This window comes from Diaporthe citri, assembly GCF_014595645.1.
Source record: "Diaporthe citri strain NFHF-8-4 chromosome Unknown scaffold_7, whole genome shotgun sequence".
Lineage (NCBI taxonomy): Eukaryota > Fungi > Ascomycota > Sordariomycetes > Diaporthales > Diaporthaceae > Diaporthe > Diaporthe citri.
In genome coordinates, this window is record NW_025064852.1 from 376,645 (window position 1) to 392,494 (window position 15,850).

The 15,850-nt window shown below is 52.3% G+C and overlaps 4 protein-coding genes across 4 annotated transcripts; 2 read left to right on the top strand and 2 right to left on the bottom strand.

Annotated features, from left to right (window-relative positions):
- Positions 1 to 1,732: 1,732 nt before the first annotated feature.
- On the top strand, positions 1,733 to 6,962 carry INS49_013315 (uncharacterized protein; the record flags this gene model as incomplete). The annotated part of the gene is made up of 7 exons (XM_043174014.1): positions 1,733 to 1,755; positions 2,129 to 2,952; positions 3,796 to 4,207; positions 4,384 to 4,525; positions 4,910 to 5,264; positions 5,335 to 5,552; positions 6,381 to 6,962. 7 exons carry the CDS (start codon positions 1,733 to 1,735, stop codon positions 6,960 to 6,962), a joined length of 2,556 nt encoding a protein of 851 aa, XP_043020959.1.
- Positions 6,963 to 7,388: 426 nt separating this feature from the next.
- On the bottom strand, positions 7,389 to 10,433 carry INS49_013316 (uncharacterized protein; the record flags this gene model as incomplete). The annotated part of the gene is made up of 2 exons (XM_043174015.1): positions 7,389 to 9,783; positions 10,261 to 10,433. The coding sequence occupies 2 exons, from the start codon at positions 10,431 to 10,433 to the stop codon at positions 7,389 to 7,391; spliced, it is 2,568 nt and encodes an 855-aa protein (XP_043020960.1).
- Positions 10,434 to 10,745: 312 nt separating this feature from the next.
- Positions 10,746 to 12,525, bottom strand: INS49_013317 (uncharacterized protein; the record flags this gene model as incomplete). The annotated part of the gene is made up of 4 exons (XM_043174016.1): positions 10,746 to 11,405; positions 11,503 to 12,040; positions 12,110 to 12,269; positions 12,348 to 12,525. 4 exons carry the CDS (start codon positions 12,523 to 12,525, stop codon positions 10,746 to 10,748), a joined length of 1,536 nt encoding a protein of 511 aa, XP_043020961.1.
- A 1,257-nt stretch (positions 12,526 to 13,782) lies between these two features.
- Positions 13,783 to 15,758, top strand: INS49_013318 (uncharacterized protein; the record flags this gene model as incomplete). The annotated part of the gene is made up of 3 exons (XM_043174017.1): positions 13,783 to 14,329; positions 14,415 to 14,443; positions 15,597 to 15,758. The coding sequence occupies 3 exons, from the start codon at positions 13,783 to 13,785 to the stop codon at positions 15,756 to 15,758; spliced, it is 738 nt and encodes a 245-aa protein (XP_043020962.1).
- Between the last annotated feature and the right edge of the window lie 92 nt (positions 15,759 to 15,850).

Consider the following 15,850-nt stretch of genomic DNA (forward strand, 5'->3'; position numbering starts at 1 on the left):
ATTCGCTGCTCTTCCGAGCCGTATAAACTCTTTTCTTGTCCAAGTAAAAAATTATCTTGGCCATGTGGCCTTGACATGTGCCGATATCGTGCCTAAGTCTCTGCAGGCAGAGAAGGACAAAATGCGTGCGAGCATCTTAGCAACCTGGACTTTCACCGAGGAATCCAACAAACTGCAGTAAAAAGTAATAATGAGACTCTTGTCTAGATATTTCTACCTGTAGATGAAAAGCTGATCGTGAAATGTGTATTGTTGTCCCTCGTCAATGGACTTGTTGCCATCTCTGTAAACACTGCATGGTATGCTACTAGGCCCATGGCAGCGGGTTCAGCAGGCTCACAACAAAATACTGAGAAGGGACTGAGGTTAGCCCTGCTGCCAAACCGAACAAGTTGGATCTTCGAGGAACTTGTCAGGTTGAACTATTTTAGTCTAACTAAGCTACTTCGGGCAACAATTGTCATATGTTTTGACCTTGGCTGCGTTTAATGTCTCCGCTATGTCTCCATGTGGGTTGTCTTTCCTTCATGGAACCAAAGTATGCGGTGGGCTTATATTTTAGAAGCAGGCACGAAGGCGTAAAAAGGCGTTCCTGCCGTCGAGAGCCTAGAATTGAGCATACTTAATTCGCCACAAGTCGTCACTTAACAGCCTAAAATACGATGAGCCTTATCTTCACAGCCACATCATCTTCTGATTTAATATACCTGGTCGGAATATCCTTAAAGTTATATGTGGTTCAACCTCTAATATCAGTCAGCAATAATTAGACCGGCAGTCGTGGACAATGTATAATCTATTAACCGTGTGCCTGAGAGCCTCACTAGTCGCGAGCTGTGACCTGTTATCCAAAGCCCCGGTCGGTCCGATTTCAGGATTACTCATCACGATGTCGATACGACATAACCTGTGCTTAAAAGAACCAAAGAAACTGGTCAGACTTGATTCCGGGGTTCTTTGCGTGATCCGTTGCCTCGTTGACGACATTTCGTACCACCTTTTCGGACGCGTTAAGCTTGTCACTATATGTGCAGGTGGCGTCAAAGAAGACAAGAAGTGCTGAATCGGAAGCAAGCATTCTGCCTGTGATGTCTGCAACGACGGAGCCTGTCAGACTTTTCTGTGGTCCTGCTTTTCTTGAAATGCGGGAATAAACCCTAGTGCCTCACTTTAGGCAAGAATTTCATTCCATTTGTGCGTCCCAACAGCTGAAATAATCGCACCAAAATGTGGACGCAAAAACAGCGGGCTATCTGCGACGGATCTCTGAGCTGTATATAGACACAATCCACGGCGTGGGATGCCGGCTTCTGACGTGCTAAATATACATATGCGTTGCAGATCTCTAGTGAATTGGTCTGGCCGGCGAAAGCGCCATTGGTCATGTCTCGTGGCAATGCCGCAGAATGGGATCATCAACTGACCGTTTCAGGCTCGCTTCTGCAGTCAGCATGTACACTGCCAGAGTGGACATATTTTTGCGTATGTGTCTCTGATTGGTGTGGATCCCGCGCGTAACACGAGTCCCAGCTGAGTTCTTGGCTGCGTCACAATGGCTGTGCAAGGCGACATAAAGCTGTCCTTGAGGCTCTACTTCGCAAAGACCATGTTCAGATGCGGCGTTCGAGGATTTTCCGCATTTCATGTCTGGCTGTTCGTCGTGGCTGAATCTCTGAATATGCGAATATAATATCTGCCCAATGCTTGACTGGCCAAACAGCCCAACAGTCACATGTCGCAGCGGCATTTAATGAAGTCCTCCAAGACAAGTCGAATTTAAAGCCGGTCACTCAATACTGAGCTTGCCCTACCCGGAGGGATGTCGCATCAAAATGGACGCACACACACCGAGAAGAGCTCCATCGCCATGCTCAACGTTCTCAGCAGCTGACCGGGGCGAAGACACAATCTCCACAGTCTCTTTCCCAGGAACCAAAGACAGCAATGAGACTACACACACAGCAGATTCTGATCCACGGACCCTATTCACCTTGGGGAACAACACCTCGGAGGATTGCATCCCCAAGGATGGGATCAAGTCCTATATGAGTGCAACTCATCAGCAATCCGATTTTCAGCATGGAAGAGACCCGGTCGAAATGCCAAAAAGTGTCTGGACCAAAAACAGGAAGCGAGCATTTGGTCATTTTTTGGCCATCCACTTCGTGCCCGTCGCGATCACCTCGGTCTTGTTCTGGGTTTACCTTGACGGTTTCCAGTGGAGGGCAAACGACATTCAGTTGAAGACCTTGCTATTCGCTGCCAAGCTGCACGAGTATTTGATAGTGGTCTCGCTCGGCGACATTTTATTTCACCGCATCCGTTATAACCTGTTGACCAGCCGGGGCGTTTCGTTCGGTCTTTTGGTCTCCCCATTCCGCGTCTCGGACCCTTGTTCCCTCTTTCAGAGTCCCTTCATGGCCTCAGCAGGATTTACACTAAAGAAGGCACCAGAACTCTTCACAATCTTACTCGTTGTTGTCGTCTCCGTCTTGGCGCTGCTTGCTGCCCCAAGCTCAGGTGTTCTCATGACCCCGAGGTATGATTGGTGGCAGATTCCCAATGGCGAGGGTGCCATGGCACGGTTCAAGAAACAGGACCTGGATGATGCAGTCTACATCGGAGCACTATTTGAGGATTTATTTCCTTTGCTCATAGACGGCCGCTTTGTGCCGGACAGTGCCAGAGACACTCGCCTTGAGACAGCAAGCTTTTCCGACCGGTTCGAGCACATACTATCCGGATTGGACCAGATCCTAGTTGACGGGAGCTTGGGGGCGAATGCGAACGTCACGGTCGTAGACGGTGCGACAGTCGATTCGTTCGCGCTGGCCTACCAGGAGGAGACTCTGGACGACTGCGAATTCAAGACGTGCCAGAGAATCGCTAGTATGCGGAATACAACTGTGGACGAGGTCCACGCAGCCGGTATTGACTGCCTTGACATAATTTGTCAGTCAGTCGCTGCGCAAGCCACGGCGCCATTGGCGATTGTTACGCAAAAGCTATTCGACCGATACCGTACTTGGATGTCGGAATCATCGAGCATGTTCATGATTACGGCTCAACCACTCGACCCGGAGGAGGCAGATCTAACTTGGCGCCAACCGTCTGTCTCGACGCAGTGCAGCACTGTACTACACGACGGCCCAAACAAGACGCTTCCTATTTCTTTCCAGAACTGGGGCTCCTTCCCAAATTTCTCTATCTGGCCAGATAGTCCACTGCTGAAGCAGCTCAAGGAAATGGAGGACCAAGGCTCACCAATTACGACATATACCGATATATCCCGCCTCCTACCTTCTGGAGTCACTGCTTCCACAGCATTACTCATGTATGGTGGAATGTATGGTGGAACCCAGGCGCTCAATCCTGCAACCTACTTATGTTTGGTCGACGCAAGATGGATCGAGTCCCACGTCTGGTTCACGGCACCTTACGCGACAATCATGCGATCAGGCATTGCAATGGAGTCCGTGCAGGTCACCACTGGGTTGAATACCAGTACGGCAACCACTAGCCCTGTCATAAAGATCACGGACGAATATGCCAACTCGCTCGACACCAACCTCAGTGTTTCCTCGACTTACAATGAGGGTCCGGGCAGCGCAGCTCAGAACAGCCCATTTGACTTCATACAGCGGTACTGTAGCCGAAGCGTTGCGTATCGTCTGCGGCCCAAGTGCTCGATTCTCGCCCACACACTGTACATGACGGATTCTCTCAGAAGAACACAATCGCTCTTCAGGTACCACTCGTCGAAGGGGCTCCGAGAGTCTGACAATATTTCGTTAGATCCGGATAAGTGGACTAAGCTCGACTACCGGCTGTACCAGCAACTGCACGCCTACAAGTTCGAAGGGTCGATCATAAAGCTCTCAATGACTGTTCTGTTAGTACACATGATGCTTGTCTACGCTCACCTCCTGCTACTCGCAGCAGGCGACGGCTGGTGCAGCAGGGCATGGTCGGGGCTTGGGGAGCTGATAGCGTTGGCGATCCTCACACAACCAAGCCCACTGCTGCAGAATGCTGGAGGCGGGATCAAGAACTGGCAAACGTGGAAGCTGCGAACTTTTGTAAGGGAGGTCACTCCTGAGGGAAGGCTGGAGCTCGTTCTAAAGGAAACCGTGGGTTCTCCGAGGGTGCTGGTGGAGCTGGAGGACGGGCAAGAAACGGCCTTGGTTGAGCCTGAAGCCGACAGAAGGTACGGCTGAGGGCACAGGAGACAGCCAACTTGGGCAACTGTGCATTTTGTATGAGAAACGCTTTCGTGGGAGACTCGCCTACTCAAATGATATTAATATCAATGCCCCGCATCATGGAAGTAGTGGGAGCTATCACGCCTGTCTCTCAACTGCTGTCCTACTCCTTTTCAAACAGCAAGCTTCTGTTGCATCTCGTCAAGGACATCGAAGCGGGCCCTAGTGCCCACCGGCACCAAGCCGACGACATCCGACAACTCGGATTGCTTGTCGAAGATATTGTCAAGACCCCACAAGGATTCTCAGGCATGCGAGAGGAAGTCCTCATCCCTACAGTCATCGATGTGGCAGTCACTTGGGGGGGGGGGGATCCAGTGAGCAGGAAGTCAGCCACTTGGGCCGTGCGTCTTCAGAAAGGGTGCCCAAGGCCCCTTCTGCACCCAAAATGTAGCCAATACGCCCACGCCGGATACACACAGTCGCATATTTGCCAAAAAAAACCATTCCCTACTGCCACAGTGGGGGCCTGTTGAAATAAAATCTTGGTACTTGTCAAGTACTCAGGTGGGCTGTGCAGGAGGGGCTAGCTGCCGTGGAGTAAGAATAACAGTAACCTTGAAAATCTACACCCACCCACTCACTCCCTTTCTCTCTCCCTCAATGGATGCACTCAAACCCTCATGGCTTTTTCATTCAATCTCAAGATCAACGCGCTCTGCGACAACGGCGGCACAGCACTCGACGTGAAGCTGGCCACGACTCTGAATGAGTTTCTCCAACCGCAGTCCGATATCTCGATCCATGACGCGGCGCAGTCCATTCTGACTCTCCTGCCGGCGGACAAGCCCTATTCTGACGAGGGCTTCACATTCGCAAGTCTCGTCGTGGAGGTCACCGTGCAGATCCCATACCAGCACCCCACCCACGCCAGGCTGGTGCGGCTCCTGAAATACCTCACCCGGTCGCCGAAACTAGTATCCCGATCGACCATGGAGGGGGAGGAAGAGCTTTGTGTCAACTTCCAGGCCCTGGGCGAGCAGCTCAGAGACAACTTCCAAGGTAAGCCATTGGTCGACGGCGATCGACGGACTCTGTTCGGTTGAGCGGGTTGACCTGACGATGGGCCCAGGTCCCGAGGCGGAAGAGACGCCGCTCGAGTGGGTCAACTACCACGCCTTCCTCGCACAGCTCGAGGCTACAGGTGTGTGGACGACGAGGATGCCCACGTTTGCGGTCTGGGAGATGCGTGATGCCTTCGAGACGGAGAGGGGCGGGGAGGGCGAGGGTCAGCTAGCCAGCTCCACGAGTACCATGTCATGGCGGCTGCACAGTGGATCCTCTGGGATGGTGAGGAGATCTACAAGTACATGGCAAGCCCATTTCCCGTCAGCGACGCCGAGGAGAAGACGTGGCGGCTTGGGGATTCCTGCACTCTGTCGTCGGTGCCCGTTGTCTCTCTGGCGAGATGGCAGTTCTGGAAGGAAGGGTTTAAAGCTGCTGGTGCCGAGGGTGGCGAAGGGTCGCACGAGTGAGAGGATCTGGCCGGGCGTGCTGCCGCCTTGATGGATGTCATTGAGAAGAGCATGTCTTTCTAGCATATGCACAGCATCGTCATACGGTCTATCCTTTTACTGTCTTGTTCACACACACAGATCTGGCTTTTACGTGACTATCACACAAATATGTATTCGATCTGCTCATTTATGTAGGAAGTCCTCTGAAGAGGTTAAATTGCATCTAGAGGTATGCTCCACTGGTATACAGACGCCGGGTGTATGATTAAGCCTACACATGTGTCGACAAAATTGCCCGGCCTTGAAAGACAGCAATGTTTCGCAGCAGACTCAGTTAGACCCACTATGGGCCTATCGCCAAGCTGCACTGTGTGTGCACCGCTCCCAGCTGGCTCGCATTCGGGTCTGACTAAAGACAAGGACAGAAGTCTCGGCCACGTTCCAGGCACCATACACTGTTGTCATGCTGAACATCTGACATTTGATATGAGAGTGTGAGTAGCCAGCGTGACTCAATGTATTGACAAAAGTTGCCTGAGCATAAAAAATTGCTGTTTTTTCGTTCCGATTTCTAGAAGTTTGACTTGTTGCGCAAAAAGAACATGGAGCATGACAAACAGACGACTCAGACCGAAGATTTTGCCCCCCGATTCCGCCACAGAGCAATGAGAAAGAGGTCGCACCGCCAAAGGATCAGACGCAAGGCTTTGCAGCGAAACACGCGTCCTACCTAAAATTTCCAAAGGACAATCCCGACTTTGACGAGCTGGCAGAAGATATACGAAGAGGGCAGGCATTCGAGGCAGGCCTGGCGAGGAGACGCGAGGGCAAGGAGACTTTCTTCTTCTACGGGACTCTGATGGATCCTGCGATCGCACAAGAGGTGCTGGGACTATCGGAGCCTCCGGTTCTAAAGCCTGCTTTGCTCAAGCATCGGGGTCACCTGAGAATGTGGGGCCCCTATCCGGCATTTATGGCGAACCAAGACCCAAGAGTGGACGTCAAGGGAGTGGCCTGTGAGATCGAAGGGACTGAGAAGAAGGACCGGCTGGCAATGTATGAAGGCGATAAGTACGACGAGGCCAAGTGCTTTATCAATCTTGTCACCGAGGATGGCGAAACGGACTTCATTGTTGCGAGGGTTTTCGATTGGATTGGGGACGAGGACGAGTTGAGCGATGGATCATTTGACCTAGAGGTATACAAACTGGCCAAGGCAAAGCTCTACCATTGCAAGGTGTGAGAACACGGTACAAGGCAAGTGCGAGGTAGAGAGAAAATCAGGTTCAGTATTTGAAATAGAAGGCCCTTGTCGCAGCTCAGATTATCCGCCTTAATCTTGGTCGAGGAGGAGCAGACAGGCGCACAGACCGGGATATGAAAGCCGGTGGGTACAAAACATCTGTATGATCGTTATCAATAAGAGCATCGCATGAAAGAACATCCATAAGGAGTGGTCTCGAGCAATCCACGCCGAGCAACCTTTGGTCGAATCCCTCCTTGAGTACCGGTACCAATACCTTCGATCCTGGATTTGAACAGTGCATTAGCTACCTGCCCAGAAATTCCCGAGAATCCGCTGTCTCATCAGCCGTTAATTATGCAGAAATGCTTGTTCTCGGTACGAAAAGTCCGCACGACGGGCCGTGAAATCTGTACCCAAAGAGCATCAGATGTTTGCAGCCATGCGCTCTCTAATCAGATCTGCGACCCGAATGTTTCCAACACGCTCCGCGCACATAAGCGCATTGTTTCCTTCATTATCTGTGTGACCAATAGAAACACCAGGAACCTTCAAGATTTCCTGAACAGCCTCCACGTTCTCGCCAAATCGGGGTTTGACGGTGGCCGACAATATGAGCACGCTGCGCCCCTTGTTGTCCACCATATTGATATCAGCCCCAGCATCCGTCAGTGGGCACAAAGTCTGCTTCACGCAGACATACTCTCTGGAAAAACACTTTATTAGTGCAGTTTGGCCCAAAGTGTTGGTAACATTTGGGTTTGCGCCAGCCTTCAACAAGGGGCCGACGGGTCCGTTGTGTTTGGCAGCGTACATCAAAGCCGTATTTCCGAGGTTGTCATGCGAATCCACGTTAACACCAGCTCCAATTAGCGTAAATACCATCTCCGATGCGATGGCTTGCCTGTTGCTATTATTAGATGAAACCAGCATGAGCAGAGTAAGACCGTTGGCGTCACGCTCATGAGGATCCATACCTGCGCTCAACAGCGTCCTCAAAGTCATAGGGCTGTGAGAAGACAAGGAAGCAAACCATAGGGCGCTGTGCCCGTGGCAATCGCGCTGGTTCGGGTCAACTCCAACGTCCAATAGTAACTTCACCGCCTGTTCGCCGTCTTTACCGCCCACCTTTCTAGCAAGCATCATAGCCTTCCGGCCCTTTTTGTTCGAGCCCTGAGGATCTGTCCCAGCAGTCAAGAGCAACTGCAAAAGCGTCCAAGCTTCTAGGCAAACAGAGTACATGAGCAAGGTTTCGTGGTCGTTGGCGAGTGCAGAGGTATCCCCACCCGCGTCCACCAATGCTCTGAACAATTCACCATGTTGGATTTTGTGAGAGCGTTGGGCAAGATAGAACAACGCATTCCGCCCGGCAGCGTCTTCATGGTTGGGGTTGGCCCCAGCATTTAGCAATTCCCCCACTATTGTTAAGCATGAAACCCAGTGCATGTCGCGGATGGCCAACATCAACGCGGTCTGTCCCTTGTTGCTGGGAACATCCGGGCTAGCTCCACAACGAAGCAATATTCTCAACTTGTCAAGTCGATAATCCCAACCGGAAGACACTCGCAGGAGAGCAGTCATCCCCTCGCTGTCATACTCGTTCGGATCCGCGCCAGCTTTCAACAAAGCCTCGAGTGTGGAGAGACTCATCCTGTCAATTCCACCGTACGAAACAAGGGCGATCCTTTGGGCTCGCTGGGCAACTGATGCATCAGCGCCAGCTTCGAGCAACAGCCTGACGTTGTCCGGGCGGGGGTACCTCATATCTGTGGCAAACAAAAGTGCTGTGTCTCCGTCGTGCGTTGAAGCACTAACGTCTGTTCCTGCTTCCAATAGCATTCGAGAGACGTCTTGGTTCTCCTCTTGTAATACAGCGCTTCGAACTTTTCCAATCTCGGTTCTCATCCCAGCCATCAATGCCGTTTCTCCTCTTTCATTTGTCAGGTTGACGCTTGATCCACTATCGAACAACAGTCTTGTGAGACCTTTGTGTCCTCCTGCAGCAGATAGCACAAGTGGCGACGTGCCATCTGCCGTTTGCGCGTTCACCGCAGCACCGCTTTCAATCAGTAACCTAGCCGCGTCAAGTCGCCCATATTTAACCGCCGACACAAGTGCTGTTGTTCCATCTTCCGAGGTTGCACCTACATTGACGCCAGAGTCGATCAGGATACGTAGAACGTTGCAGTGACCGGATGAGGCAGCGCATATAAATGACAGGTCAGTCTGCGGATCTGCGCCGGCAAATAGCAAACTCGCCACGATATCAGCGTGCCCTTCGGCGGCTGCATACGTGAGAACGCTCCAATTTCTGTTATCTTTCAAGAGCACGTTGGCGCCATTGTCGCGAAGAAGCCTCACCATCTCGCCATGACCGTCGCGAGAGGCCAACATGAGAGCGGTGGAACCATCACGGCCTTCGGTATCAACAGCTATCTTCGACTTCAACAAAGCCTTCGCGATGGCAATGGATGTGTGCTGATCATCGCTGTGCCCAAGGCTAGCAGCGACATGCAGGGCAGTAACCCCTTCAGGATTCATGAGATGTGGGTCGGCACCAGCTTCGAGCAACATTGTTACCGCGGCTTCCTTCCTGGCCCGAGCAGCCTTTATGAGTGGTGGACCGCTAGCATTGACACCGTCAGGCCTTGCAAAATCCAAACGCTTAATCAGAGCGTCGGGGACGTCCCTGCTATTGCATGCAAGCTCAAGTATCGTGTCTCCGTATGCTGTTTCACGATGCAAGTCGGTGGCGGCTGTGTCTAGCAGCATGTCCAGAACCGTCCAGTGCTCACCCGCTGCTGCGCATATTGCGGGTGATCTATTCAGGTTGTCAGCGATGTCTGGGTCGCAACCAGTTTGCAGAATAGCTTCACGATGCTTTCATGACCACGAGAAGCCGCTACGTGCAGCGCCGCGCGCCCTCCGGTGCCCCACAAGTCGTTGCCGCCTCGCCGATCCACATCGACTCCAGCTTCGCACAACATGTTCACGACCGTGTCCATACCATATTCGCAAGCGCGCATGAGAGGTGTCAGATTATCCAAACTTCCCGGGAGATGTTCAGGATTCGCTCCAGCTGCCAAGAGAAGCGCCACAGTAGGCGCGGGATCTATCGTCGAGGGATAATGATCTTTGTGGAATGATGGTAAAAATACAGGGCTGAGCCGCGCGAAGTGCATATCGATTGCTGCTGTTAATGCAGTGTGCCTGTATGTCTGCTTTGGCCTCAATCAGTAGCCTAACGATGGGCTCGTGGTGCCCTCGGGCGGCTTCCAACAGAGCCGTAGTGCCATACGTTGATTCATTCGGGTCGAGGCCGGATTCGAGTAAGGCAGACACGTGTTCAAGATTTCCTTTTGCCGCGGCATATTGCATGCCCGTCTTCAGCTCGCATTTGAACACATCCAACTCGCGATCCTCCCGATGATGCTCAACCCGTCCTCTTCGTGCTCTCATGTAGGACTCCATGAGGTCATTGTTCCTCAAAAGATGCACCTCGACAGCCAATTTTTGCGAGAATTCGTCGTCATTAACGCAAGACTGCGTTGCGCTGGCATGGTCCTCCCAGTGTCTTGCGGCGTAGCTGAGAAATGTAGATCGATGAATGTTGGACGAGAGCTTTTTATGATCTAGGCCCTTCCCGTAGCATGCAAACTTAAAGTCGTCGATGCCCAAGAATGAAACACAGACATTCGACAAGACTCGATGTGGATTCCGAAACAAGTGCCGAAGATTGTGAGAAAAGTACTCCTGTGTGGTATAATGGACCAATCTGACGATCTACAACTCTTTATCCAGGGCGACGAGTCCGGCACAGAGCGACAAAAGTTCCATCACAGGCACAATGTTGTCGGGATCGAGATATCTTTCTCCCAGTTCAACGGCGAGCGCTGCTTCCAGATCAATCTCGCTGATGGGTCGCTTAGCATGCACTAACCAAGCGAGAACTTGTTGCGCAAGCTTATAGTCGCTCTCCGACTGGTCGGAAATTCGCTTCATGGCCCCGTCATATGCCGTATCGTATGCGCTGGAGCCACTTGGTAATGTCCCGAGAGTGCTTCTCATGGCTTTGAGGGTCCTCTTGTCCTTCAACGAGTCAATGTGAAGCTTGGCAAGCAAGAACATGCCTTGGGTCGACGTAACGATCGCTTGAGTGATCTCTGTTTGGAGAGGTAAGTTGTTCTGCACGCAACGTGGGAGCTCGCTCAGTCGATCCGTTGTGTAGCTTTCGATGTCTACGTCGGAACCTCTGATTTCTATTGAGTGATCGTCTTCGAACTGAGCTTGAATCTCTGGTATGAATCGTGACGTCGCGAGGAGCTTTATTCGGGCTTTCCGTAAACATCGGATTGTTGAGATCAAGCCCTTCGTATGCTGCACTGCACCCTCGTCAAGCGCATCTACAACAAAATAGACGCAACTGAAGGAGTCTACCGCGGCCTGAAGCATTTTTCGGCTTGGGGGGTATACACCTTCCCTTCTCGGCACGCTTGAAATCTCCCTGAATAGAACCGGGTGCGTCCACAAGTTGACTAACCAGCTGCCGTATGAGGCTGCCAAGAAGTCGCTCTGTTGACTGTGTATCCCGTAGATCGTACCTGAAGTACAAGAAAGCCACGGCAACCTCGTCAGTTGACACCCGAGGGGTTTGAAACAGGTGGCGAACGACCATGGCAGACATCACTGTTTTGCCTGCACCAGGCGTGCCGACACAAAACAATGTGTCCAATGTTCCGGATTCCCATTCCTTGAATTTGGGATCGTGCAACAGCCGCATGCCGGTACCCTCCTTGCATCGTGATACGTTATCCTGCTGCTCTTTGATGTGACCATGATCGGACAACCACTCCATTAACTGAGCCTTGTGCTTTGCATGTTCAGTAGAACCAGCCTCGGCGTGAATAGATTCGATCTGGCTTGTGTTTTGTAGTATAGCCGAGGACAAAGCAGACTGCTTGTGAGCCTCAGTTACCAAAGTGGCAAGCTCAGTGGTGTGGTGCTCTCCTGTTGCTCTAATGACTGCAGTGTCGTTTTTGATCTTCGACGTTATGCTGTGTATTGCCTCAGACAGTTTGCTGCTTGTATGTTAGCACATTGGACTTCCTTGCCCCGACCTTAGCTTGCTAGGGGAGCAGAAGACATACAAATGGTCCTTCTGCAATGCAATCACGATCAAACTGTTCAATCGTTCCATCTTTTCCAGAATCTCTTTGACGTCATCTTTGACGAACTTCCAGGTTATACGCTGGGTGAGCTTCTCGCGAAGGCCAGTCCCAGGCGCCACTTTCTTCTTAAACCTTTCCACTGCAGTCTAGTACTGCTGCATGGGTCCACGCTGGAGGGTTTGAACGGACTCAAACCATGGGTCCCCATTCTGCCCACCTTTTTTCGCGACGTGAACGGCAAGACTCGTAAGCAGCTCAGTGAAATCAGGTGCTTCGCGGTTGTAGTCCTCGATATCCTTCCCAGCGTCATGGACGCTTTTCAAGTAACCTAGCACCGTGTAAGTCAGGTCGGCTACGGCTATGATGCCAGACACAACGCCTAGTGTCTCTGCCATTGCCGGAGAGGACTGCTAGGACTTCTTGCATGGAAATAAGCTTGAAGGCAATGGGACAGGTGTAGAGAACTGACCCCTGCTGGGGCTGAGGATATCTCCAAAAACGCCTATCACCCCTCGTCGCTGAATCGATACGTCGCTCGTCACTATTGGGGCGATGCCCTGCAGTCAGCCTGTTTCAACGTGCTGCATGTCGCTCAGCCACAGTGCGGCTGAAGCGCTAGGATTAGTTGCAGTAGGGACTAACCCTTTACCTCTTGTCATCCCTGCTACGAGTAAAGTAGCGTAATGGCTCAATCTACTACCCATAATGTGTTCACTATAGAAGGTTATGTATATGGTGAAACTAAGATTCCGCTGGTCTTGGTTGTCGTGAAAACGTATACTTTATGAAAACATCCTAACAATGGGATCAGTAAGTTAGGCGGGAACTTGTTTGCTTGGCCAGTATCGTGATGGGTCACCTCGTCGATGGAAAGCCGCAAGTCGTTTCGAGGTTAAGCATTCTCCGTCATGGGCGGTCTATGATGGAACCTTGAGAAGTGGGTACCAGGGAATTAGGCGGGAACAATACTGTACGGTCACGTACAAAATCTTGTGATGAAAAAAGCCGAGGAAACCCCCAGAAGATGCAGGACGGTGGAGCGCAACCTATCCACCCAGCATGGCATGCTCATCAATGATTATGAGAAACATTGGCTTTCCCTTCCGTCACGCCCGCGCCGCAGTAGAGCACGTCGAGTGGATGAGATCTTCGATGTCTGTCCTCTTCGACGGTTTCATGATTCGGCATTCTACAAGTACTTCCACATAGCTGAAGGAAAAGTGGCTGGCTCCCCGTTGTACCATGCCATCCCGGGCCTACACTGTCCAATGAGGCACTAGTCCCCTAATTAGGCCAGGATCTGCACCCAAAATTGCCAAGCGTAAGCAGATTAGCAGATTAGAATCCATCGTCAGCTCCCAGGGGCTGGCCTGAGCTGATTCCAATCTCGGCTTTTTCCACTTCTCTCTTCCCCTCTTCACATACACATGAACACCTCCCACGCAAGATACGGTGACACCTTCGCGTCCGACGAAAACGTCGCTCGACCAACGCTGCAGAGCTGTTAGGGCCACCCAGGCCAGCCTTGACGGATCTCAGGACTCTATCCGGTGTACACCAGGACTGCCAGGCAGCCGCCCAGCGTAGCTGCCCGTCGCGGCGCGCAAGCGCCGAAACCACACCAGACACGCCACACATGCTCTACGTACACAATGGCGACCTCGGACCTCCAGAACAGCTATGGCCCGGAAATGGCCGTTAGGGACCACGATCTTCCCCAGGCCGTGGTAGGCAACGGCCTCGAACCGATGCACCCGGGCCAGCACGCAGCACTAGCACCGCCCTACAGCGAACAACACGCGAAGAACAACCAATACAACGGCAGTCCCCCGGGAGCCCCCATGCAACCAGACGGCACGGGGCGGAAGAGGAGGGTTCTCGGTCTGCCTGTCGCGCTGTTTTGGGGCATTGTGATAGGATTGGTACTCATCCTGGCGATAGGGTTGGGCGTCGGACTTGGTGTGGGACTTGGCCAGCGAAGCAGCAGCGGAGGAAGCAATGCGGCGACTACCAGTGCGAGCGCAGATGCGGCGACGACGTCTGCCCCGACAGCAACGTCATCGACGGCGAGCAGTAGTACAACAACGTCAACGACCTCTGCTACATCTGCGGCTGCAACGGCGAGGAACGTGGAGATTTGCAACCAGGCGTCTTTGAGCACGGACTGCACAAACCTTACTGTGCCGGTGAACACATGCGGTATGTCTCCATGCCCCTCTGGACCGTTGCAAGTTACGGGTTCTCAACGTAGGTTAATGCTGACACATGGTTTTGGGTTCATCAGTGGACTTTCCATCGGCGTACAACGATAGCGTTAGTTCGGTGGATACAGGAGGACCCGAATGCGATTTTTATACGTACGCTTATCCACCTCCCTCCCTCCCTTTTTCGTCTGTCGTTCGAAGGATCACCCTGTTACTGCAGCTAACATGATATGATGGATTAGCGGCGAGACTTGCACAGGTAACTCTTGGACTACGAGTGGGACGAATTATCTTATCCCTGGACAGTACAACGATGATTTCAGTTCGGTGGCTTGCATGGTGAGCTAATGGGAAGTAATGTGATGTGTGCCAAAGCCACACACGTCGGAGGTGGGAATAGCGGAGCGATTACACTGTGTAAGAACGAGAAACGTGGCTTCTGCTGCATAAATTAGAGATACCACCCTGAAGAATACTACCACCTCTTCGAATGCGCCTGGATCGGTGCGACTGTATGTACGGGTAGCACCCATGGGAGACTTGCCGTGGGAGAAGTGCGAATACCAGGCAGTGTACGACGGGGCGAGTTTTTGGGCATGCCTTTCGCCCCGAAAGGTCCTTCTTCTCTCTTACACCTGAGATCTGAGAAGCAGTAGCAGGACCAGGTACTGACGTCACCAACTAAAGTGGCAAAGCTGGGAAGATCTCTGCAGCCACCTGAGGTCCCCTTTCGTTTCCTTAAATGACTGGGCTCAGAACAGCCCATTTTGGAGGGAGTACCCCTCGCATTATCATCAAGGAAGATACGCTGGATGAAGACGACACTATGTACACGTCACATGTGCTTTCAGCAGTAGCAAGGCGAACTTGCTCTAACTGACGCGTCCAGAGGTAAGATGCGGACGGGTGCCCGTCTCCCCGTCCAGAATTTACCGGCTAGGTAGTCAGAAAACTGGCCCTGCCGGATCTGGTCGAACCAGACCCAGCCAACAAAAACCAAGTACAACCCGCAACGGGATGGGCCGGCCCGATATTTCACTCCTGTCACCGCTCATCGCTTACTCAACACGTATCTGGCTTCTACTGCGGCGCAACACTGCAGTCAGCCTGGCTTGATGTGCCGAATACCACCCAGCCACCGGCCGCCCGCAGCTGCTGTGTTAGGATTCAAATGCAGCAGGGGCCTTTGTGCAACCCGTGTGACTGAAGCATGCATCCCTCCGTCCTACAGGACCAGTTGCTGACATGTCATGGCACGGCAGGATTCGCACAGCTACACCCTGGAAAGCCGGGACGTGCTTGCCGACGCTGCCCAGAAAGTGATGGATAACTGCAGTCCGAAGACCGGTGATGGCTCCTTTAACGGGATGGCCTTCTACAATGAAGGCTGGAATGGCGCAGTATCCTATTGCACCCAGAATTGAGATATTGGGGAGTAACGCGGGTAGGGGTCGTCTCTTGCATTTCATTAGGGTTACCACTACCAGTGCTCAGAGCTTGCTCATAGCAGGCTAAT